Source organism: Spea bombifrons, chromosome 3, assembly GCF_027358695.1.
Source record: "Spea bombifrons isolate aSpeBom1 chromosome 3, aSpeBom1.2.pri, whole genome shotgun sequence".
Classification (NCBI taxonomy): domain Eukaryota; kingdom Metazoa; phylum Chordata; class Amphibia; order Anura; family Pelobatidae; genus Spea; species Spea bombifrons.
This window is the reverse complement of record NC_071089.1, coordinates 47,646,611-47,671,534: the sequence shown is the minus strand read 5'-3', so window position 1 is coordinate 47,671,534 and position 24,924 is coordinate 47,646,611. Positions and strand designations below refer to the sequence as shown.

General features: G+C 42.4%; 1 protein-coding gene across 2 annotated transcripts in view; it reads left to right on the top strand.

The window, feature by feature from the left end:
- Nucleotides 1-24,924, top strand: part of MOCS3 (molybdenum cofactor synthesis 3) — a 77,489-nt gene that overhangs the window by 27,415 nt on the left and 25,150 nt on the right. For both annotated transcript variants that reach the window (XM_053461260.1, XM_053461259.1), the window contains exons 2-5: nt 443-575; nt 9,736-9,828; nt 12,806-12,926; nt 24,620-24,698. In XM_053461260.1, coding sequence (XP_053317235.1) covers nt 443-575; nt 9,736-9,828; nt 12,806-12,926; nt 24,620-24,698 — 426 coding nt within the window. The remainder of the gene's footprint in view (nt 1-442; nt 576-9,735; nt 9,829-12,805; nt 12,927-24,619; nt 24,699-24,924) is intronic.

Below are 24,924 nucleotides of genomic sequence, written 5' to 3'. Positions count from 1 at the left end.
GTATTTGATGTCCTTAGAAAAAAACCTAGGTTCTACGTATATAATAAAACAAAAAATACTCCCCAAAAGCAAGCAGCTGCCAGCAACACTCTTCCTCAAAGTGTTTAAACCAACAAACGATAAACCATGGAGCGCGTATACATCCCCTATGTATACGCGCTCCATGGTTTATTGTTTGATGTCATTACATTTATAACCCCTTTCTGACAGAAGGGTTTTCATTGCCAAAATCTTGTTCTAAACAACTTTTAAAATCGCCACATGAACTGTTCTTAGTTTCACTGTACAGTTAAGCTGTTAAAGCTGGATAGTGGGGGCATGCTAGCTATGATTTTCATCTAGGGGACCCTTGAGGGACAATTCAGTTTGCAGTGTAAACAACTGGCTGCACTAAAGCCAACAGAAATGTTTTCATTACTAACATGGTATTTATTTATTTTAGGTAAATGTCTCTTTATTACCAGACTTACACAACAGCAGCAAAAAACTGCCTGAACTAACCAACAACATTCTCAAAAATTCAGACATCTTGAGATACAGCAGACAACTTATTTTGCCAGAGTTTGGTATTAAGGGTAAGTAAAGTGTGGATAGTGACAATATTTTGGATATAAAAACAAAAACATGAAGTCCTCGTTCACAATAGCAAAAATAAACCAGTTCTAGATAGTTACCATGTAGAGGACTGCATTGGGAGGCGGGTCCCTTGCTGGTGTTGCGGGTGGTTGCGAGCAGTCAGGCACTGTACCTGCGGGTCCCGGTAATCCCGCGCAGTCCTGCAAGGTTGCCTTTGCGCTGCTCTTTGCATTTTCTCTTCTCTTGCTCCGCCCAGGAACAAAGCGGAGTCACGTGATGTAACGTCACTTCCAGTGTCCGCCTTGTTCCTGGACAGAGCAAGAGAAGAGACGCTGTGAGGGAGCAACTCGAGGGCAGCCTTGCGGGACTGCGCGGGAAATCTGCAGTTCAGGTAAGGAGGTGGACGGGTGGGGTTGACCACAAAAGTGGCGGTCTTCCATCAGTATTGCGTTAGCGGCAATAACTCCATAAATTTAGTTAGAATGTCGCTGGGTGGAACATTTATGAATTAGCCAACTGTATGTAGGTAATGCCCTTGAACGGTGTAGAATCATCCTTCAAGGGAAACGTCTATTAATGAATAGAGGGGAATATGAGAGGAAATGGGCAGAAGTCATTAACACAAACAAAAAAACTTGATATGATTTGAAATTACTTGCAGAATACAAAGAAGAATAGGATCACTGGCTGGACTACAAAAACTTGACTAACCCTCACAATTGTGTCATAAAAATCATTGTTTCAGTCGGGTATCAAAGTAATGTAATTTAGCATTAAATTATATATATATAAAAAAGGGTCAACATACAGGAGAGCATTCTCAATTAACAAGATAAAACCAATATACAAAAAAGGAGTAACATCAATTAATACCTCAACACCAGACAGGATCTCTTGTGGTTTTTATTCTGTGGGGACATGGATGCGTACGAATTCTCTGCCAATCAGCCTTTTCTGAGGATGGTTTCTATGGCTCCTGGGTGCCTGCTCCTGCACAATTCGTTTTTTTGGCAGGAAGGATGTTTCAATGCCTCTTCCTCCGTATATTTTGCTGGTCCTCATTAAGGACTTTGTTCCTCTCTGAACTTTTTATCTAGTTATACATAGTATATTTGTATTTATATTTATTCATCTTGTCTAATCAAGTTTTACAGACATTCACTTTTTTAATATTCCCTAAGTGGCGCATCCCACAAAGGAGTAGGCTTCATGTTGTCCCAGCAGGCACTGAGAGCGTTGATTGGATGGGAGGCCCACGGATCATCGCAGCATTCTTTGAAACCAATGACATAAAGAAGAGAATAAAGACCGGTTTTAAGACAGACAAGAGACCTTTCTGTTTTATAACTTCTTTATTACAAGGAGAAGACAAAGCATACAATATAACAAAACAATGGTACACAGAGACAAGGTGACAGAGTAAATGCATACAGGTACAAGTAATGCACAATTCCAAAACACATACAGTGCAGGATAGAAAAAAGAAAAACCCTTCCTCAATCACAGAACACCTAGCCACAACACAAATATGTCGTAACCCTTAACTAGATCAAAACCCCGGTATGGGGCGAATACCTTTGAGAACCTGAAGACAATACCACTCCGTGGTATTGAACGTTTGGAACAGGGACAACCTGGTGGCGTTATCTAAAGTTGCGATGTATGGGGACCAGCGACTGAAAAGATATTTAACTTTGCTTTCCTTATGAAGGACAGCCTCAAGCCAGTCCATATGGAACAAAAATTGCAGCCGCGACAGAACCAGAGGCAGCAACGGAGGTTGAGGAGCAATCCATTGGGACAGTATTGCCCGTTTTGCCACTGCAGAAAGTATAAGCAAGAGAAATTTAGCCCTCGCTACAGGTGGGGGAGTGTGGTCAGGGAATATACCAAAAATAGCCCATTCAGCATTCACTCCCAATCGAGGACTCCCAAGCAGACCATAGATAGTAGATGTCTTGAGCAGTATGGCAGGGGACAGTACCGTTACCTGGTCCAAGGGGCTGCTCGAATTAGCCCCAGAGAGATGAGGGAGCAGGGAAGTAATATAATGACGAAGTTGAAAGTAGTGAATAGGGTGAACACGAACAGTAGGGAATTTAGATTGGAGCTGCAAAAAGGACAACAGTTTACCCCCACGTGGATCCAGAAAATCGGCAATGGTGCGACCCCCCACCTGGGCCAGGCGTCGAAAGACAATATCCTCCCTCCCTTGCTGAAATTGTGGGTTACGAATCAAAGGCAGGAACTTAGAAAAGTGGACCTCCAGGCCCAAGCGCCGCCTAACACGCCCCCAAGCCTTAACAGTGTGATACAGCAACGGGTTGGATACGACCTCCGCGGGCAGGTCAACTGTAGATAGGTGCAGGAGAGAGGCCAAAGAAATGGTAGGAGACAAGCCTTGTTCCAGGGACACGTTGGTAAATTTAGAACCTTCACGCAACCAATCAGCCGCAAAACGATAATTAGAAGCCAAATTATAGTCTAACAGATTAGGTAAATTCACCCCCCCCCATTGCGAGCAGGCTGTTGGAGTTTAAACAGGGAAATTCGAGCTTTTTTATTGCACCACAGGAATTTACGCAGCAGTGCATTATGATGTTGGATATCTTTCTTCCTTAAGGTAAGAGGTAACATATGGAGTGGATATAAAAGTTTGGGGAAAAAGGCCATTTTGTACAAGTGGCAGCGTCCCAAGAAGGAGAAGTTAAATTTGGACCACGTTTTGAAAGAATCCTCCATTTGACGTAGCAAAGGAGAAAAGTTGAGTTTATAGAGGTGCGCTAAATTAGTAGGAATAGTGAGACCCAGATATTTTAAAGAGGGAAGTTGGGTCCAATTGAAGGGGAACGTCTCTCCCCAGCCACGTTTAGCCTGAGGAAAAATAGGCAGCGCCTCCGTTTTGAGCTTATTTATGAGAAAGCCGGAGGCTTTATGAAAACAGTCAAACAGATTAAGAAGGAACGGCATGGCCGCTTTGGGGTTGGAAAGGTATAGCAGAAGATTGTCAGCAAAGGCAGCGATCTTAAGCTCAACCTCACCGACTCGGATACCCTCAAGCTCAACGGAACGCTCAACAATTCGTATGAGGGGCTCAAGTGCTAGATTGAACAGAAGTGGGGACAGAGGACAGCCCTGACGAGTACCCCTACCTAGAGAGAACCAGCGGGAATTCACATTATTCACTGTGACTTGGGCCATAGGCAAATGATACAGTGCACGAAACATCTGTATAAAGGGCAAACCAAAATGATGGAATTTAAAGAAACTAACAAGATAAGGCCAGGAAATTCTGTCAAAAGCCTTATCAGCGTCACAACTAATCACAAGGGAGGCTTTACTATTTGTAAGTTTAGCAGTAAAAATTGCGGAAATAAGACCTCTGATATTCCGCGTAGAGTGGCGGCCCTTAACAAAACCCGTTTGAGAGGGGGAGGTAAGTTTCATTAACACAGATTGGAGTCGAGAAGCCATGATTTTAGCATAAATTTTAAGATCCTGGTTCAGCAGGGAGATGGGGCGATAAGAGGACAGCAAAGCAGGGTCCCTGTTGGGTTTCGGAATAACTATAATGCGGGAAGCCGTAAACTCCTTCGGGGGTATCTTTCCCTGTAGAAATCCATTAAAAACATCAGTAAGATGTGTCGGTAAATAAGTAGAAAGTAATTTATAATATTCGGCACCCAGGCCATCTGGTCCCACAAGAGACCTTTCTAGACAAAGAAATCACTATTCTTGTGGAAGACTTCAATTACATCTGGCATGACATCACATAGAGAGAGACCCATGTGCTGGCAGAGATGAGTGAAAACGGAGAGAGATTTGCGGACCTGTGTGTACTCTGTAACCTGGTCATCAAAGCATCTTTCCTCACAAGCTAATCCATAACAGTACCTGGTTATCACCGAAGAACGAGGCAGAGAGATCGAAGATGGCAAGACATTTAGAAAATAGCTAAACTAATATAGGTACACGTCCCTATCAAACACCCCAATATGTGTTCAACAACAGTTGATACCACCCATGCGTGGATTTGTCTGGTGTTTGGGGGCTAAAAGGCCACATTTGGGATGTGCGCTTTTTTCACCCCATTTTGGTCAGTCTGTTCCTATACCCTATCCTTGAACCCAGCCACTCCAATCTACCCCATCAAGCCATTTTTTCTTAAATTAGACACCCCTTGGGTATTTCAAATGCTTTTACTTTAACTCTTTCCAAGTCAAGATTTTTGGGAAGATACAGCGCTAATTTTAGCACTTTTTTAAAATTCTTTTTGGACCTTTTTTTTTTTTTTTTTTTTTTTTTACATTTTGGATGGCTCCTCTGATGCATAATTATTTATAAATGTTACCACTTTTTTGCCTTTTTTTTGAATTTTTTTAATATTTTACTAATCACATTGTGATTAGAAAGCTGGACATTTGATTAATTGGAGATTCTTGGCTGAAACTCTCCGGACATTTGGCATAACTGGGTCTTTCCACCATTTAACGATGGCTTTATACACAACTCCAGTGGCAAAAATTAGAGGTCCCTCCTTGGACTCGGACCGATTTTCCATTCGTAATGGCACTCGGCAGGGATGCCCATTGGCAACTTTGTTATATGCCTTAACAATCGAACCTTTTGCAGCCTACGTTAGAAACTGTTAATATTCAGGGTATAAAAATTGATAAATACGATTATATGCTGACGATGTTCTATTAACAATGTCCTGCCCTGCTGGAAGGATTGTTGAGATTTGGACAATATTCCAACTACAAACTCAATTTATCAAAGACGCAGTTGATTCCACTCCATTTACCAGAGTCTCTGGCATGGGCGTAGGAACCCCTAAAAATCTGGGGGGGATAGCATTTTTACTGGTAGGATATACCTGACCATTTCACCAACAGGGACTTTTATGACATTGCATTATAAATACATAGACATTAATATGTAGTTGGTCCCCCTTTGCAGCTATAACGGCTTCCGCTCTTCTGGGAACGATTTCCACAAGATTTTGGAGAGTTTCTGTGGGGAATTTTTGCAACCATGCCTTTATGGACCTTGTTTTGTACACTGGGGCACAGACCTTCCCCAAAACTGTTCCCACAAAGTTAGAAGCATAGTGTTGTCCAAAATGTCTTGGTTTATCACCTTCAGCTCATTAAACGTTCTACTGGATGAATGGGAGAAAATTCCCACAGAAACAGAAAAATCTACAACCACAGATGGACCCCACTGGACACGGCCACAGAGACTACTATTATGTATTGAAGGATCCATCTAAGACTCCTAACGCGTCATGCACACAGGAACATATCCACACACTTACAACACTTAACATAATAACATACACATACATACACACCAACATACACACACACACACAATAATACACCCAAAAAGATTCCCACCCTAATATACCTAGACACATGCCCACTATAACACACCTGAAAACAGACTAACATACCCACAAAAACAGATGTGCACAATAACATACCCACAAACATACGCTATCACACCCAGACACACATTCAAACACATCCTTCACTTACTCTGCCTACCCCTAGATTTAACACGTGGCGCTTTGTATTAGTGATGCCCTAGACCAAGTAGCACCCCGCAATATTCTCTTGTGTCCAAATGCTACATACAGTGACACACACTCATTTTAACCAGAAATAGGCCTGGATTTAACCCTAGGCGCCCCTGAGTTAAACATGTGTTACAGGGAATCATTCTCTTCCCTTTAAGTACGACATGCCTGCTCATACACACACATATGCACTGCTCTTACGCATGCCTGCCCACAAAAACACATATATACGCTGCAATTGCCTGCACATACACACTTGCCAGTACTCACACATATGCACTACCCTTATACACGCCTGCCCAAACATACATAAACTGCTCACACACACATGCCTCCCCATAAATATACACTGCCCTTGAACATACTTACACAGACGTATACACTATAAGACAAATACACTCCTAATATACACACATATACACACATACACATATACACTGCCCATACACACATACACACTGCCCATACAGACGTACACATATACACTGCCCATACACACGTACACTGCCCATACACACGTACAGATATACACTGCCCATACACACGTACAGATATACACTGCCCATACACACATACACATATACACTGCCCATACACACGTACACATATACACTGCCCATACACACGTACACACGTACACTGCCCATACACACGTACAGATATACACTGCCCATACACACGTACACATATACACTGCCCATACACACGTACACATATACACTGCCCATACACACGTACACATATACACTGCCCATACACACGTACACATATACACTGCCCATACACACGTACACATATACACTGCCCATACACACGTACACTGCCCATACACACGTAAACATATACACTGCCCATACACACGTACAGATATACACTGCCCATACACACGTACAGATATACACTGCCCATACACACGTACAGATATACACTGCCCATACACACGTACAGATATACACTGCCCATACACACGTATATATATATATACACTGCCCCTCGTTTTGCACATCAGACCCCCCCTCGTTTTGCACATCAAACCCCCCCTCGTTTTGCACATCAGACCCCCCCCCTCGTTTTGCACATCAGACCCCCCCCTCGTTTTGCACATCAGACCCCCCCCTCGTTTTGCACATCAGACCCCCCCCCTCGTTTTGCACATCAGACCCCCCCCCTCGTTTTGCACATCAGACCCCACCCCCTCGTTTTGCACATCAGACCCCCCCCCTCGTTTTGCACATCAGACCCCCCCTCGTTTTGCACATCAGACCCCCCCCCTCGTTTTGCACATCAGACCCCCCCCCTCGTTTTGCACATCAGACCCCCCCCCTCGTTTTGCACATCAGACCCCCCCCCTCGTTTTGCACATCAGACCCCCCCCTCGTTTTGCACATCAGACCCCCCCCCTCGTTTTGCACATCAGACCCCCCCCTCGTTTTGCACTTCAGACCCCCCCCTCGTTTTGCACTTCAGACCCCCCCCCCCTCGTTCTTCACATCTCTTACCTTTCTCTTCTTCCTTTCTGCTTTCTCTTCATCCTCTCCTTCTGGTTTGCCGCTCACTCTCAGTGCAGTGCGGCTGCGCACAGCTGTTTATGCTGAGCGCCGGGGCTGGGATATAAACGTCATATCCCATCGCCCGGGGCTCAGTGATCACACCGGTAAGTGTGCCCTCAATGTTGGACTGGTTAGGGAAATCCGTGATCTCCCCAACCAGTCCTGCACGCTGCAGCTGCTGATCGGGCAGCTGTGCACACAGCCCTGGGGGGGATTTCTCTATTATCGGTCCCCCCCGCATGATTTCCTGGGGGGGATCTGTCCCCCCCGTCCCCCCCGGTTCCTACGCCCCTGGTCTCTGGCCTAATCCAAACACAGGTCCAGAATGATGATCAGTTGATCCAGATTGATTATCTAGGGAATAAAATTGGAGCAGTTCTAGAAGAAACTACTACTCTTAATCATAAGAAACTCTTCTTAGAGGTAAAATATTTGCTATTGAATTGGGGGAAAATTGAGACCTCATGGATGGGGTGTATTAACATCCTTAAGGCTTATATAATTCCTAAAAATTCTTTATTTTTTTTTACATTAATTCCTTTTCAAATTCCAAATTATTTTAGATTGGGATAACCTATTCTCTTGTTTTGTTTGGGCGGCAAAGATGGTAAGACTCCCAACAGATCTTCTTAAAAGAAGCACAGAATCTGGAGGCTTAGGCTACCCCGATATTAAGGAACTGTATGAAGCTTCCCAAATATCATTCATGCTGGCCTGGAATTCTTTAAAAGAGAAAAATGTCCCTGGCTGGTATGATTTAAAGAGACGTTATTGTAAAACGTTGATCCCTTTCAATTTTTTTGGTTACTTCGAACTCAATTTAAAAAAAAAAAAAAAATTTCTAGTCTAATAATTAATGATATCTTTCTTACCCTTTCTAAAATTAAGAAAAGACTCGAAGAATGGATATTATTTACAAAAAACTGCCCTGTAGATGTTCTTTCATTCTTTGTACCTGATCTCTTTCTGGACAGCTGGAGACTGTTGGGTATAAAAAAGATAGGAGATCTCTACAACGAAACTCAAATAGCCTCCTTCCCTTTTTTGATTGGAAAATATGGGTTTTCTTCAAGAGATATCTTTAAATATATTAGACTTAAACATTTTTTAAAATCCAGTCCGCCAGCTGAGAATACCCCCTGGTTTAAATTTATTACTACTTGTGCCTCTAAAAGAATATTATCCAAGATTTTGAAATTCTTTAAAGATAATAAAACGCTTGATAAGAGCAACGCACATAAGCAATGGGAGAAGGATCTAGAGCTCTCTATTCCTTTACAAACCTGGCATAAAGCATGGCAGGCTACTTGAAAATCGACCTACTGCTTAAATCTCCAAGACCACTTCTTTAAACGTATGTATAGGTGGTATATGGTACTGGCATGCATAGCCAAATTTCAACCAGCAAAGGGTGCCTTTTGTTGGCGTTGTCATATTGAAATAGGTACCCACAAACATATATGGTGGGACTGTATATGCTTAACCCAGTTTAAAATAAAAATAATTAATCTTTTTTCAAAGCTAATGGGTAATTATTGCACTCGCGTATCCATACAGTGTAAACATGCTCATTATAATACTCTCTAATTCTTCGCTTCTAAAAAGATATAAAAACCGCAAACTATGGCAGAGTATCACAAGATTAAGTGAAGGTAGACAATATCACAATATTGCTTGTATTTCTGTCTCCTATGTGTTTGTGCAACTCACGGTGAAGATTGACTGACTACTGTTTTGAGTGCTGGAGGAGCACTTTTTGGGTGCTGCCACTAGGAGAATATATACTTTTTTTTATATATATAGTCACTCGTGGTGTGTTTGCTTTTTCAGTGGCGATATCAGAGAAGCCTTTTTCTATGAGTAATTCAACTGTATGATCGTAAAAAAAATCAGAAACCTAATTCTTTAATGTTCCACCTATAATAAAAGTAAATGGCACTGGCTGGCAATAAACGTTTAAGATAATTTAACATCATTAAGATATTTTAAATTGGTAAACTTTTTTTTTTTCTTTTTCTTTTCATACAGGTCAACTTAACCTATCAAATTCCTCTGTCCTGGTGATAGGTTGTGGAGGCTTAGGATGTCCATTAGCACAGTACTTGGCTGCATCTGGAATAGGTAACTATTACTATATACAATATATATATATATATATATATATATATATATATATATATATATATATATATATATATATATATATATATATATATATATATATATATTATATTTTAACCGTAAATCCACTATAGCTAAAGAAACTTTATATCTAGTCGCTAAGAAAGCTCTGTCTCGAGTCCAAAATTGGGCAGGAAAGAAGGGAAGAGGAGGATAAGGAAGCGTGAGGACAGGGAGAGCGGCAGGCGTAACAAGAATGCTGCACTTCACAAAGCATTGCTTCACTTTAGAATAGCTTTTACAACATCAAAAGATGATAAACTGAAGCTAACTGAACCAAGTAAACATATACAACCAGTTCTTCCAAAGCCCTGATCTTTTCCCCATTTTGAATCCAATCCCTAAAATTTTCTTGTAGAGAGACAACAGGGATTTAGCTGTATTCGACTGATGTCTATTTAGTGACCACTGATTTGTAAATATTGCTTGATGAGTTTGATGGATGAGCATAGCATCCATGGTAAATTAAAGTGTTAAGCTAATTGCAAATATCTAAATGGACATGGTTGCAGGTTCCCAGGTAAAGCTAGTTAGCCACACATTAGCCAATATGTGTGGGCTGGTTACCCATTCAGGCAGAAATGGTACAAGGGTGGAGTGGCGAGAGTTTAAATGAGATTTGGTGCGAACCCAATGAACCCTACATAAGGTTTACTTCAGTCAATTAGCATCTTTGTGTTATTATGGGAGTCCTTTTGCTTAAACCATTCCCAGGTGGCAAATTTGACACCTCTTCTAGGCAGACAGGCACAGCACTGACCTTGCGAAGAACCCTCCAACAAACAAAGGAGTTACAAACTTTTTTTTTTCCTTTACTAAAGGTTTTATTTAAAAGACTAAATATAAATCCAGGTATTAACATCTGGGGTTCCTCGTATGTATATTTGAGGTGCTGCCATTTTTCCTAGCAGAATGACACCAGACAAGGCTGGGGTATCAATAATTTAAGAGATATTATTAGATTACAGACGGACCATGCAAGGTCTTTATGGAAAAATGAGTGGCATATCAGGAGGTATAACTCATATAGAGGATATAAGGCATATCTGGGATATAAGGCATATCTGGGGAGGACAGAGTGGCATATCAGTGGGGAAATAAGGCATACCAGGGGGCACAGTGGCATATCAGTGGGTATAAGGTATATAAGGCATATGTGGGGAGGGCAGAGTGGCATATCTGGGGTATGTGGCATATCTGGGAGGCAGTGTGGCAAGCCTGGGCTCAATTGTGCATAACTGGGGGGGGGAGCAGGTTGGGAAATAAAAACAAATGCATTATTCTCAGGTTTTTTTTTTCTTATGTTTTTTTTTTTTTTAACATCCCATTTTTTTAAATTATCTTAAATAAATGAAAAATTTACATTTGATTTTTTTATCCGATTAATCGGCCAACTAATCGGTTATGCTGAGTCAAACTTCCAGACCTCTGTGGTCCTTGTGCTCCTTGACGTGTTATGATTTGGCAGTAGACTTTGTGGCCTAGTTCAAGTGAAAGTTGATCACTTTTCATGGATGAGTATCAGTAAGGAGGTGGATCTTTTGTTGTCTTAAGGACTATGCAGTCTTTTGTTAATTCATGACACACAATTCAATTCCAAGCTCATTATGGAACGGTTAAATGTTTCTAAAAAGAGATGCCTGTTTTTCAGAAAACTCTGCAAGGCCTCTACCTCTATCCCGGCATCCCCCTCCTCCCAACTGCCACTGGGGTTGTTTACTGGCAGCTTACATCCATGTATCTCCCAAAGCTGCTGGGTATGGGGCGCTTGTGCCCCCGTATCCCATAATGCTCAGTTGCTGCTGGGAATGAGGTACCGGCACATCCAATTCCTTGCTGCTGCTGGGTAAGGGGGTTTCTAGTATTGTGTCCATTTACCTCTCCCCATGGATGAGGCTTTTTTTTTTTTTTTTTTTTTTTTTGCCCCAACATCCCTCTCGACTCTTGCTTTTTCCTTGTTGTATTTACAGAGGCATTCCAACCCATTCAAGTACTGGTTCTCTATTAAGGCTGACTTTAATCATCTTCCCCTGTGGATGGTGGGCACAACCTAATAACGTTTTCATGAGCAGAATTTAGCCCAAAAACACAAAAGCAAGACCTCATTCTCTAGGCAACCACAATACTCATTTTGAATTAACTTAGCACAAGCAGCGACCTTGTGTTTTTAGTGCAGAGATCTCCCTCGTATTCTTCTGACCATTTCACCACATAGAAGGGATATATCAAGCGACATTTGCCCTTGATTTGCAGCCCTCTCAGTTGTGACTGAAGGGTTGCCCCCCCCTGCATTTTGGCAGATATATAGATACCCGGGAACATACTACAGGTGGCAAGTATTGGTTACCACGTAAACAAATTGCTACCTACGTTTCGTTCTAATACATTTCCAAGTTAAAGGCTCTTCAGGACAAGCTGTTTTTTGTGGGGCATGGAGCTTGATATTGTGTCACAGGCTTTCTGACCACAGAGCAAAAGAGATAAAAGTTGAGTTGTTGTTTGTGGCATGTGGCCTGCCACAGAGACCCAAAAGAAGAGCTATCGACTGACTGGACTGACAGTTTGGGAAGGCCTTCAAGCTTTGGAACGGATTGACCTACCAACAGAACTCCCGTATTTTCAGAAGGTTGTTTTCCTTTGATGTAGGTGAGGTTGGCAGAGTATTTCCTGATCTTTTTCATATGCGTAACAAAATCTACATTCCAAAACTGTTGTGCTGCATTATCAAGATAATTTGTATTTTTCACCAAGCTGTTATAATTTTAAATCTGTTTCAAAATTGCTATTGTTGCATCATACCTCAAATGCGTTTTATGAAAAATGTAATTGCATCTCTGCTTGTACAAAATGTGTTGTGCAACAATATATCAGTCACAATTTGAATGCTAAATAAATATTTTGGTTTTGTTTTACATAGGACGTTTGGGACTAGTGGATTATGATATTGTTGAAATGAGCAACCTTCACAGACAAATCCTGCATTTTGAAAAAAGACAGGGAATGCCAAAATCTGTATCTGTGGTGAAAACACTGAAGAAGTATGTGTGTTCATTTTGTGTTTGTTACAAGTTCTTGTACTTATTTAAGTGTTGGATGCGATAAGGTACGGAACATTTTACTGCTGTCAATGTTTATATACCTTTTTATATATAAAATCCCACCAGCCGTGTATATAATGTAAAACTTATTCAAATAATAAGATGCCTGCATTTTGGGATTTCTTGATAACTCACATTTATACTGTGCTTTCTTGTTTGCCTTTGTCAGCATTTGATTTTCAGTCAATAATGTACGTAATGGATTTTTATTTCTGAACGCCATTTTCTTCCTCCATGTATATCAAATACTTTGGTGGGAATCTGGAAAACTTGGGGTCTATCCAGTAAAATGCGATTAGGCAGCAGTCGTGCACTCACAAAAAAAATCACACACAACTTGCATAGCCTTGCCTGTAGTGTGTGTGTGTATGTTGATAAAGCAAGCAACTTGTAGATTCACTAACCTTTAAGTTACGAATGAGACTTGCAAGTTCCCCTCGTCTTATTTAATTTATTTAGTTGAACACACAAAAATAATACCCCCTATTAAAAAGGGAAAGGGGGTTACGATCACGCCCTCCGCCAATTCCATGTCCAGTGACATGGGAAATAATTAAATTATCTTGGGATCAGTCTCACTCTGAGCAAGGGTGAGACAGACTCTAAACTGTACCCCCCTCGCTATTTGTTATACTCGATTCTTCCCTGCCCACTGAGATGAGGGGAGGTTAAAATGTTAAGACCACCCCTTAAGAGAGACAGAGACTTACCCAGCGATCTGCAATGCCACAGCTTCTTGTTTTCAGCCCAAAAACGGCCATGCAAAAATAGTAAAAGGGAAAAAGCAGACCATTTCACAATACACTGCCATCAGGTGCATATCAATTTAATTTGGCTTTTTTTATGTTTGCGTCAGACTTTTTTTTTTTTATGTTTATCCTTTGGAATTTGAAATTATTCTAGCCTTGGTGCCCAAATAATTATAATTTTAATAAAGACAGGAGGCGAGTATTTTGCATATCTTCCTTTACTCTCACCAACAGCAGCAAAGAAAGAGTTAATAACACAAGTGAAAACAACCAATAGAAACAGTACACAGGTGGTATATAAACCCCTTAACCATCTTCCTCTTCCGTCCGCTGCGAACCGGAACTGAAGAACGCAGCAAACCGTCTAGCGATGTAAAACCGAACCCAACACTCAGAACAGGGGCTCGAACTGGAACCAGGGTCAAGAGCAAGGCGACAATGCACTCCAACTGGGAAACAGAACCGCTATGACACGGAGATGGTATCAAGCTGAAACAAAGAGAGAGACATAACAGAACCAAGTTCTTCACAAACATGGTAAATCACAGTAGAACGAGCATCACTGACACAGTCATCACAAAACGCAACGGAGCAGCAAAACCCCCAAAAAACCGAATTCAAACCCGGCCTACTTACCCAGAGAATACACCTAACCATCGGGAGGGCAGGGAGGGAAAATACTCGCCTCCTGTCTTTATTAAAATTATAATTATTTGGGCACCAAGGCTAGAATAATTTCAAATTTTAAGGCAAGACAGGAGGCTTCATATTTTGCATTTTTAACGCTTGAAACCAACGCCATTGCCCCTGAAGAAACCGGGCGGAAATAAAATGCCTGAAAGGTGGAGGCACGGGACCAATCCGCCGCTCGCAGAACATCCACTAAAGCTCCACCAGCCCGAAGGGCACAGGAGGCCGCAGCCCCCCAACGGAAAGCGCACCGATGCTCTTGTAGGAGAAGAAACAGCCTTGAAAATTTCACATAGGAGATGAGGAGTTGAGATGTCAAGACCGGACGTATCAACGTCGTACGTGACAGATAAGTCCTGACACACCCGGCGACACATTTTTGGGTCGTCTAGAAAAAACGGCTAGGATACCGACGAGGACAAAGTCTTGGTCCGCCTGTGGATCCGAAAGAAAAGACACCCAGGGGAGAATAGAGACAGCATGAGCATCCAAAGCGCTAACATCCGAAACCCTACGAAAGGATAAGAGACGCAACAGAAGGGTAAGTTTCGCCGACAACTGTCGGAGGGAGAGCAAATCGTTGTCTGGCCATCCCGAAGGAAATCTAACACGACAGCTACTTCCCACAGAGAACTGTAGCGTGGCGCCAGAGAACGGGATAAACGAATACCACGCAAAAGGTGGCAGACTAAGGGAGCCCTACCCACAGGCTCGCCCGAAAAACCGGCGTGACAACACGAAATGTCTGACCGGAAAGCAGTAACCGACCGGTAGGACTTACCCGAGGAAAATAAATCCGCCAAGAAATTAAGAACACAGTCTAGAGTAGCCGAATGGGGATCCATGTGCCGTCCCAAACTCCAATTAGCCCAGCCTCGCCAAGCTGTTTGGTATGACATACTGGTACCTGGAGCCCAAGATTTGCGGAGCAAGGACTGAGCCGCCTCCAATAGGCCCGAGACCGTTCGGGGTCCCCTGAAATCGTCCATGCCACCAGGGGGAGATGTCTTCCCAGGATGAGCGATGAACCTGGACCTCCGGGCCCGTCAGGAGATAGTAAAGAGATGGGATCTCCAGAGGATCCTGGACAGATAACTGCAGCAGGGCTGGAAACCATGGCTGAGCATACCACAGGGGGGGGGTCACCAGAACCAAAGACCCCCTGTCCCAACACAGGTGATGGATGACCCTCAAAATGACCGCCTGGCAATTCATCCTGGATGCAAATAGGTCCAGGTGCAAGACCCGACTGAGAAGTCTCCAGTCGCTCGCATCCCACCAGTGTCTGGAGAACCCGTCCGCCAAGAGATTCTCCGCGCCCGGGAGGTATTCTGCCTGCAGAGTATGTTGCGTGCAAGGCAAAAGTCGAAAATGTCCTTTGTTACCTCTGAGGTTTTTGGACCGAGAACCCTCTAAGCGGTTGATATACCGAACCGCCGACATGTTGTCTAAGAAGCCCAAGAAGATAAAGCGGCTTGGGACTAGTTCGGATTTGAGGGGATTGAATAGAAACCCGAGTTGAAGGGCTTGCACCACGAAATCGGTCTGGGCGAGCAGGGTCTCCCGGCAGCTAGAGAAGAGCAGAATGTCGTCTAGATACACCTGATACCCCTGGACCTGAAGAGAGCCATGACTGGCTTCAGGAGCTTTGGAAAGCAACAAAGGGGCTGAACTTAGGCCTTGAACTGCCATACTTGCCTGCCCCAGCGAAATTGAAAAAATCGCCCGGAATCTGGGTGAATCGGGACGGAGAGAAAGCGTCCGAGAGGTCTAACCGTGTAAACCAATCGCCTTCCGACATAAGGTCTCAGAAGAGACGGATCCCTTCCATTTTGAAGTGGCGATAAACAACGAAAGCATTGAGAGCCCGTAGATTGAGCACCGGGCGGAAATCCCTGGTGCATAAGCGTACTAGGAAAATGGAGCTGAGGAAACAGATTGATCCTTGCCCGCTGGATAGCCCCCTTGTCACAGAAGGCGCAGAGTTCTGCTTCTATTAAGGCCTGATCGGTAATGCCCCCGAGATGTAGGCGGTCAGCGAACTTGAAAGGGGGAGGAGATGAAAAACTATCTGGAAAACCTGTACCGTTTGGAGGATCCAAGGGTCCGACGAAATCCACACCCAGTTGTGGAAAAAGATGATATATGGCCCGCAACCCGAGGAAGCGAAAGGACAAGAAGCATTCGGGCTTACCGAAAACGGAGCGTCCCCTGGGAAATCCGGAAGCGCCTCTACTGTCTCCGCGTGGGTTGAAGGCCCTCTGTTGGAACGGAGTCCTGTAGGACATCTGGTTCTGAGGGAAGTACCGGGAGCCTTGGGATGAACGGCTGGCGGCCCGGCCCCGCGGTCGACCAGCCCTCCCAGAAAAACGAGGGCCAGTCTGAAAGACCTTCCTCATTGACAGTTTGGCCTTATTCCATGATGTCAAGGATACGTGGCGGTTTAATTCCTTGACGAATGTGTTTCCAAACAGTAAGCGGCCGCACCTAGGTCTTTAGGGCCCAATTCTGCCAACCTGGGATCCATGCGGAGTAAAGCCGCTACGACGTTCAGTAGCGATTGAAACAGTTGCATTTCCCAACAGGCATACCACACAAAGTGCCCCATCTCGGATAGTCTTGTGATCAAGGGGTGTCTCCTGTAGAACTGCTCTGTCTGCCAGGGATAGGATTTGGGTGACTGCCCCCAAGTTCTGCTGGGGATCAGCTAGGTGGGGCTCATCCACCAAATACTCACGGACGAAGCATGAGTCGAAATATCTGGATGAGACCAGATTTGCTGAAGCCTCTGATTCACTAGATGAATCCACCATACGTCCACTATAGATAATGGGTCATGCAAAGGAGTGTCAGAGGGTTATGGGCGTTTGGCAGGTACCTTACCCTTGCCGACTGAAATACTACTGCCCTTCCAAGGCCGTTTGGAGCCGGACGCCTCTCCTTCAGATTTCTCGGATTCTGACTCCGATGGTATTGCCTCTGGTCTGGAGGGAGCAGGAGGCTGCCCTTGGGGCAAATTGGCAGACATTTTAGAGAAAAAGGATTCCACTGAGTTAGAAAACTTTGCCCCTAACCAGGCCATAAAGGCATCCTGGGATGGCACAGTATCCTGAGACATTATGTCTGTATAAGGTAGGTGATGAGAACAGAGGCTCAGCCTGTATAATGCGCAAGGCCACAGGGACGTAGCCTGTATATATTGTTCAAGGCCACAGGGACTCAGCCTGCATATATTGTGCAAGGCCACAGGGACTCAGCCTGTATATATTGTGCAAGGCCACAGGGACTCAGCCTGTATATATTGTGCAAGGCCACAGGGACCCAGCCTGTATATATTGTGCATGGCCACAGGGACTCAGCCTGTATATATTGTGCATGACCACAGGGACTCAGCCTGTATATATTGTGCATGGCCACAGGGACTCAGCCTGTATATATTGTGCATGGCCACAGGGACTCAGCCTGTATATAGTGTGCATGGCCACAGGGACTCAGCCTGTATATAGTGTGCATGGCCACAGGGACTCAGCCTGTATATAGTGTGCATGGCCACAGGGACTCAGCCTGTATATAGTGTGCATGGCCACAGGGACTCAGCCTGTATATAGTGTGCATGGCCACAGGGACTCAGCCTGTATATAATGTGCATGGCCACAGGGACTCAGCCTGTATATAATGTGCAAAACCACATGGAGTCAGCCTGTATATAATGTGCAAAACCACATGGAGTCAGCCTGGGAGATGCAATTCCAGAAAATCCCCAACGAATATTGAAAATAATGCAGGGCTCACCCTGTAACCACTGCAGTGAGGCACAGATGAGAAGGAGACAATGAAAATAAATAATGAAAGACAAGTAAAAAATATACATACACATATATATCTACCAGAAATCTATACTGTATATAAATGTGCATACCCACCTAATGATCTAGAATTAGGTGAAAAAAGCAATATGTAATGAATAAATGGATAATATTCAATAAATCAGCAATAACTGTAGGTAGGAAGAGGACTGACCTGCAGCTTTGGTGAGCAGTAAAGAAAGAGGAAGATAGTTAAGGGGTTTATATACCACCTGTGTACTGTTTCTATTGGTTATTTTCACTTGTGTTATTAACTCTTTCTTTGCTGCTGTTGGTGAGAGTAAAGGAAGATATGCAAAATATGAAGCCTCCTGTCTTGCCTTAAAATTACTCCTTTCCTTGAGCTAAAAATGAGTATCGGTTGCTTATCATCGCCACATAACTTTCCATGGACCATGTAGCAATCTTTCTTTCTCAACAAGTTGTACCATTGAAAAGCACACGCCAGCTATCATATTAACTTTAATGCATATGATAGCTGTGTGATCCCTGTGAACACCGCTCATCTGGTGTTGCTGCAATGAGGCATCCAGCAACACCAAAAAAATATCAGATGCCCTGTTTGATCGCTCCTCTGGGCTGTCGTGTTACCGTATTGAAAGGCTATATGCTTTTCAATGATGTTGGTATCCAGAGGTTAACAAAATGACTTAGGAGGAGATCAACTATTGCTTTCTAATCTAAACCTGTTTAGCTGAAATGTCTAGAGGCATTCAGCAACATGAAAAAAATTCAGGTGCCCCGTTTGATCTCTTCCAGAGGGTCTTTCCATGTACTGAAGCCAATCATGCAGGTCAATAGAGCCCAGCTCACTAACTGCTATGTGAAACTTACTAAATATTTTATTTATTTTTTCCCATAAACTGTTTATTTGGTGTTCAGAAGATCAGGAAGTACATGAGCAAGAATCTGCATGGTACAAGATGAGAGTTGGTACCGTGTTAGCCGTAGAATTACAGGAGACAAGTGGAGTTTGAATGATACCTTTATTGGCTAACTGAGTAAATATAGATTGCAAGCTTTCAAGACCTCTCAGGTCCCTTCATCAGGCATGTTATACAATAATGTGAAAAACTTCTCTTTAAGTATCAGTCAAATAGCATGGTTACAATTGGGAAGCAGATAACATCAAAATGTCTAAGACAAGCTTTGATCAGTCAATAGTGTTAAAATCAGAGGTGGATTGGAGTCATAAAAGGAGGTGTCAGGAGGTATTCACAACTCTAATGGGGTCAGGTTGTGTGCATGTCTGGTACAAGGAAATACATTGAGCAAATACATATACAATCATGCAGCAGGATAGCGGACACTTGCCCTATCCAAAGTAAGAACAGACAAATCAATGGGACCTGATGGCATACAACCCAAATTATTAAAAGATGTGTTCTGACAAAACCACTAGCAGATCTATTTAATCAGTCACCGACAAGAGTAGTTCCAGAAGACTGGAAGTTGGCAACCGTAGTACCGCTGCACAAAAAAGGTAGTAGGGAAGACTCGGCTAACTATAGACCAGTAAGCCTTATGTAGGTAGTTGGCAAATTAATGGAAATCATGCTAAAGGATAGGATTGTTAAATATCTAGAAATAAATGGTTTACACGATAAGAAACAGCACGGGTTTACTACAGGAAGATCTTGTCAAACTAACTTATTTCTTTGACTGGGTAACTAAGATAATAGACTAGAGAGGAACTCTTGATATAGCCTATCTAGACTTTAGTAAGGCATTTGACACTGTCCCTCATAGAAGATGAATAAATAAATTGCAGTCTGAGTATGGATGCCAGAATGGTTGAATGGATAAGCCAATAGTTGAGTGATAGGAGGCAGAATGTGGTAGTTAATGGTGTACATTCAGAGAAAGGACTTGTTGCTAGTGGGGTACCTCAGGGATCAGTATCGGAAGGATATTGGTAGTAGATAAATGTGCCCCCTGCTGAAGTCTGTGAGCAGCACCGAGAGTGTTTTAATGAGTATGCGTGATTGAGGGAATGAATCTGTGAATGAATGAGTTAGTGTGTGTGTGTGATAGCATGGATGTGTAAGAGCTGGAACCTAAGCATGATGGGACTGTGATTGCTGTTAGCAATCACACTCCTATCATGCCAAGTCAGCCAGTACTTGCTGAAACCTGGCTAGCTGCCCCCCTTGTATATTGATGCTGCCAGCAGTAATGGGGTCTGCACATCACTTACAGCCACCCTGTACCAGCATGTACTGGCTAACAGCAATCACAGTCCCATCATTCGGTTTCGGCTTGGTGAACCCTGAATTTTCAGTTTTGGTCCAGAATTTTCATTTTGGTGCATCCCTAGAATAATTTTATAGAACTATTTCATTTTTAATTATCCTGAATTTGTAGTCACAAAACTTTCTAGGCCCAGAAATCAGTGAGAGGAAAAGTAAATGTTTTGTGTCATTTACTTTATTTCAGTCTGCATATCTTATTAAAGGCCATATTTTCTCACAGTGAAAAATGAGTGCGGCCCGCGCACGTATACAATTCTGATGAAGTGACCCACTGCAGAAAAAACTTGGACACCCCTGACATAGGGCTTTCCTCACTATGGGACCTGACCAAAGACTGATTTTTCCTGACCTTACATCAGGAAAAATGAGCAGACTAGATGGGCCGAATGGTTCTTATCTGCCATCAAATTCTATGTTTCTACATTTACACACATATGTATACTTCTGTTTTGCCTTACATCATGTTTTATTTTTGTTTTTTTTTCTTTCAGTGGGTGGGGGTAAGGGCCTCAGTGCATTGCACCTAGTAGAACACAGTTTTACAATGCTGTTAAGACTGCCTCTGTAGAAGAAACCTAAGTGATTTGGCAGCTCTTATCACTTGCTTTGCTTCTTTCTGCTTAATCTTATAGATCTGTCTAGGGCTGCAACTAACGATTATTTTCATAATCGATTAGTTGGCCGATTATTTTTTCGATTAATCGGATAAAAAAAATGAATGTACGTTTTTCATTTATTTAAAATAATTTAATAAACAAATTATGTTAAATCCAAACGGAGAATAAAAAAAAACTTTGATAAAATGCATTTCTTGTCTTTATTTCCCAACCAGCCCCCCAAGTTATGCACATTTGAGCCCAGGACTGCCACGCTGCCTCCCAGACATGCCACGCTGCCTCCCAGACATGCCACGCTGCCTCCCAGACATGCCACGCTGCCTCCCAGACATGCCACGCTGCCTCCCAGACATGCCACGCTGCCTCCTTCATATGCCACTCCACGCTGCCTCCCACATATGCCACTCCACGCTGCCTCCCACATATTCCACTCCACCCCCACATATGCCACTGTGCCTGATATGCCTTATACCCCCTGATACACCACTCCATCCTCCCCAGACATGCCACACTGCCTCCCAGACATGCCAAGCTGGTCTCCCCACATATTCCTTATATACCGTATATGCCTTATACCCCCAGATATGTCACTCCGTCCTCCCCAGATATGCCTTATACCCCCCAGATATCTCATAATCCCCTCAGAGTCACAGACCTGTTCACAGCACACTGACACCATACTTTTATAAATAAGTACTGGGTTAATCTTCACTGCCCCCAGGATTTAGATTCCCCTTAGTCTGCCCCATTAACCATAACTGCCCCTAAATTAACCCTAAACACGTCATTAACCATAGCTGCCCCTAAACACCCCATTAACCATAACTGCCCCTAAATTAGCCCTAAACACCTCATTAACCATAGCTGCCCCTAAATACCCCATTAACCATAACTGCCCTTAAATTAACCCCCACCTCCCCTAACTTTCAGCAGCCCAAATATTAATTTTCTACTTACAGTTAGATGAGTATCACAGCCATGTGGTTCTGGCCTTCTGGGAGAAGGAAGGGGCGGGGCCAGTTGTCACAGTGATTACAGGGAGGGACTGGTAAGTAGGAGCTGCTGCTGTGAGTCAGACTAAACGGATTATATAATGAGGGGTATTTTTCGGAGCGTTTGCTCTGAAAAACCCCTCATTTTATAATCGATAAAAATCGATTCAACTAATCGATAATGAAATTCGTTGGCAACGATTTTCATTATCGATTATTATCGATTAGTTGTTGCAGCCCTAGATCTGTCTATCTTCCTCGCTTTGGGTACTTTTGTATTTACTAAAGGCTTACTTCTTGTCCTTTACGATTTTGGCCGCTTCTGCAGAGTACCACAGCGGTTTTTTTCTCGGTTTTTTTCTCTTACTGACCAGCCTAATACAATTTTCTGTTATCTTTAATAATACAACTTTTAACCCCTTCGTGACAAAGGCTGATTTTATTTTTTGTACCCTTCGTGACAATGGCCGTTTTAACATTTCTGCGCTGCTTGTCTTTAGCTGTAATTTTCTTCTTTCCCGTTTACTGAACCCACACAGGTTATACATTGGTTTTTTTTCCAGGACAAGAAGGGCTTTCTTAAGATGACATTGTTTTGATTATATCATATTATGTACTTTTAAAAAAAAGTATAAAATATGGTGAAAAATGTAGAAAAAAATGACTTTTTCTAACTTTTAGTTGAAAAATCTTTTACTCATCTATAAAAGGTAATGAAAAAACCTGCTAAATAGATTCTAGTATTCGTCCTGAGTTTAGAAATACCAAATGTTTTTGTGTTTTTTTGCTTTTTTCTGCACGTTATGTGGCAATAAGTACAGGTAGCGTTTTGCTATTTCAAAGCCATTTTTTCCAAAACTGGCAATTCTTCCCCATGTGCTATTTCGGGTATCTTTGAAGCCGGCCAATGCAGTTTACCCCATCAAATCATATATTTTTGAAAATTAGACACCCCAGGGTATTTCAAATGGTAGTATTTGAACTCTTTCCACTATAACTACCACCAGTCTTTGTCTAACTTTGTCATACTTCAGGTATGAATTAATAGGTCCTGGTATATGTCACTATATGTGTTCAGCAACATCTCCTGAGTACAGCTATACCCCACATGAATGATTTTGCCTGGCTGTTTGAGGGCAAAAGGGCCATGTTTGGGGCATGTGCATTTTTCAATGTTGAACTTTGGCGTTTGGTGATCCGCTGCCCATTCCCTATTTGGTACATCTTTGAGCCATTTCAGTGTGCCCAATAAAACCATAGATTTTTGAAAACTAGACACCCCAGGGTATTTTAAATGCTCGTATTTTAACTCTTTGCATGCACACATTTTACCACCAGCATTTTTTCAAAGTTTGCAGTAGTATTTTTTGTGTGTATTTTTTCCCCACACACCTACTTTATATATGAATTTACAGCTCCTGGTATATGTTGCTGTCACATGACACCCCAATATGTGTTCAGCAACATCTCCTGAGTACAGTGATACCCCACATGCATGGGTTTGCCATTTTTGGGGGGAACTAAAAGGGCACATTTGGGACATGTGCATTTTTCTAATTGGAAATTGTGGCCATCCTTCCCCCGTGTTAATTGGGACATTGTTGAACCTGGCTAATTCAAGTTACCCCATCAAATCATAAATTTTTTAAAAGTAGACACCCCATGGGTATTTTAACTCTTTCCATGCGAGAATTGTTTTAAGCTAATGTGCTAATTTTAGGACTTGCTCACAAAAATATTTATATATATATATATATATATATATATATATATATATATATATATATATATATTTTTTACATTTTTGCCTTTTGTAAATTTTATTTTTTACACATTTTTTGGAACTTGAAGGTGCCCCTGATAGTGACATCAGTGGGAAATTATTTTTACATTTTACTGTTTGTTTTTTTTCTAATTTTTATTTTATTTTTTAATTCATTTTTACTAATCACACTGTGATTAGAAAGCTGGGCTCCATTGACTTGCATGGTTGAATGCAATACCTGTATTCAACCTGCAAGTGGAGCCAGAGTTCTCTAGAGGGTCTGGAGACCATCTAACGAACGTTTTCAACTTTTTTTTACAGGACGGCCGCCATCTTGCGGTTGGTGAAAATCACTCACAGTGGCGGTTGTGACTGCTCTCCGGAGCGGTTAAAATACTAGCACTTGAAATACCCTAGGGTGTCTAGTTTTCTTAAATATATGGTTTGATGGGGTAAATTGCATTGGCCGGCTTAAAAGATTCCCGAAAAAGCACATGGGCAGAATGACCAAATTTGGAAAAAAATGGTTTTGAAATAGCAAAACGCTACTTATTACCCAATAACCTGCAGATGGTGTTGGCCACAAATCCTTATGTGTGTAAAGCTTACATTTAGGAGTACCCTGAGACATAACTAAAATGCTGCACTAAGATCTCATTATGGAATAAAATTGTATAGACTAACAGTGTGTTCTTCTTTAAGGTTGAACTCAGCTGTGGAATATGTCCCATATCACGTGATGTTAAATCCTGACAATGTTTTAGAACTTATTCAACAATATCCTTTTTCATACCGATTAGAGAGTGCATATGGTTAGCTTTAAAGGATTGCTTATTATGAATATTTAGGATTAGGAATTATCAATTACAATAATTAAACAATATTATTTGACAAATATATGCTTTCTGTGCTGCAAATACACACAGGCTGAAGGCTTGTGTGTTTTTCTTGCTACAATAAATAGTTATCTAGGATAATAAATCCATGGATGAATGTATAGGATATAA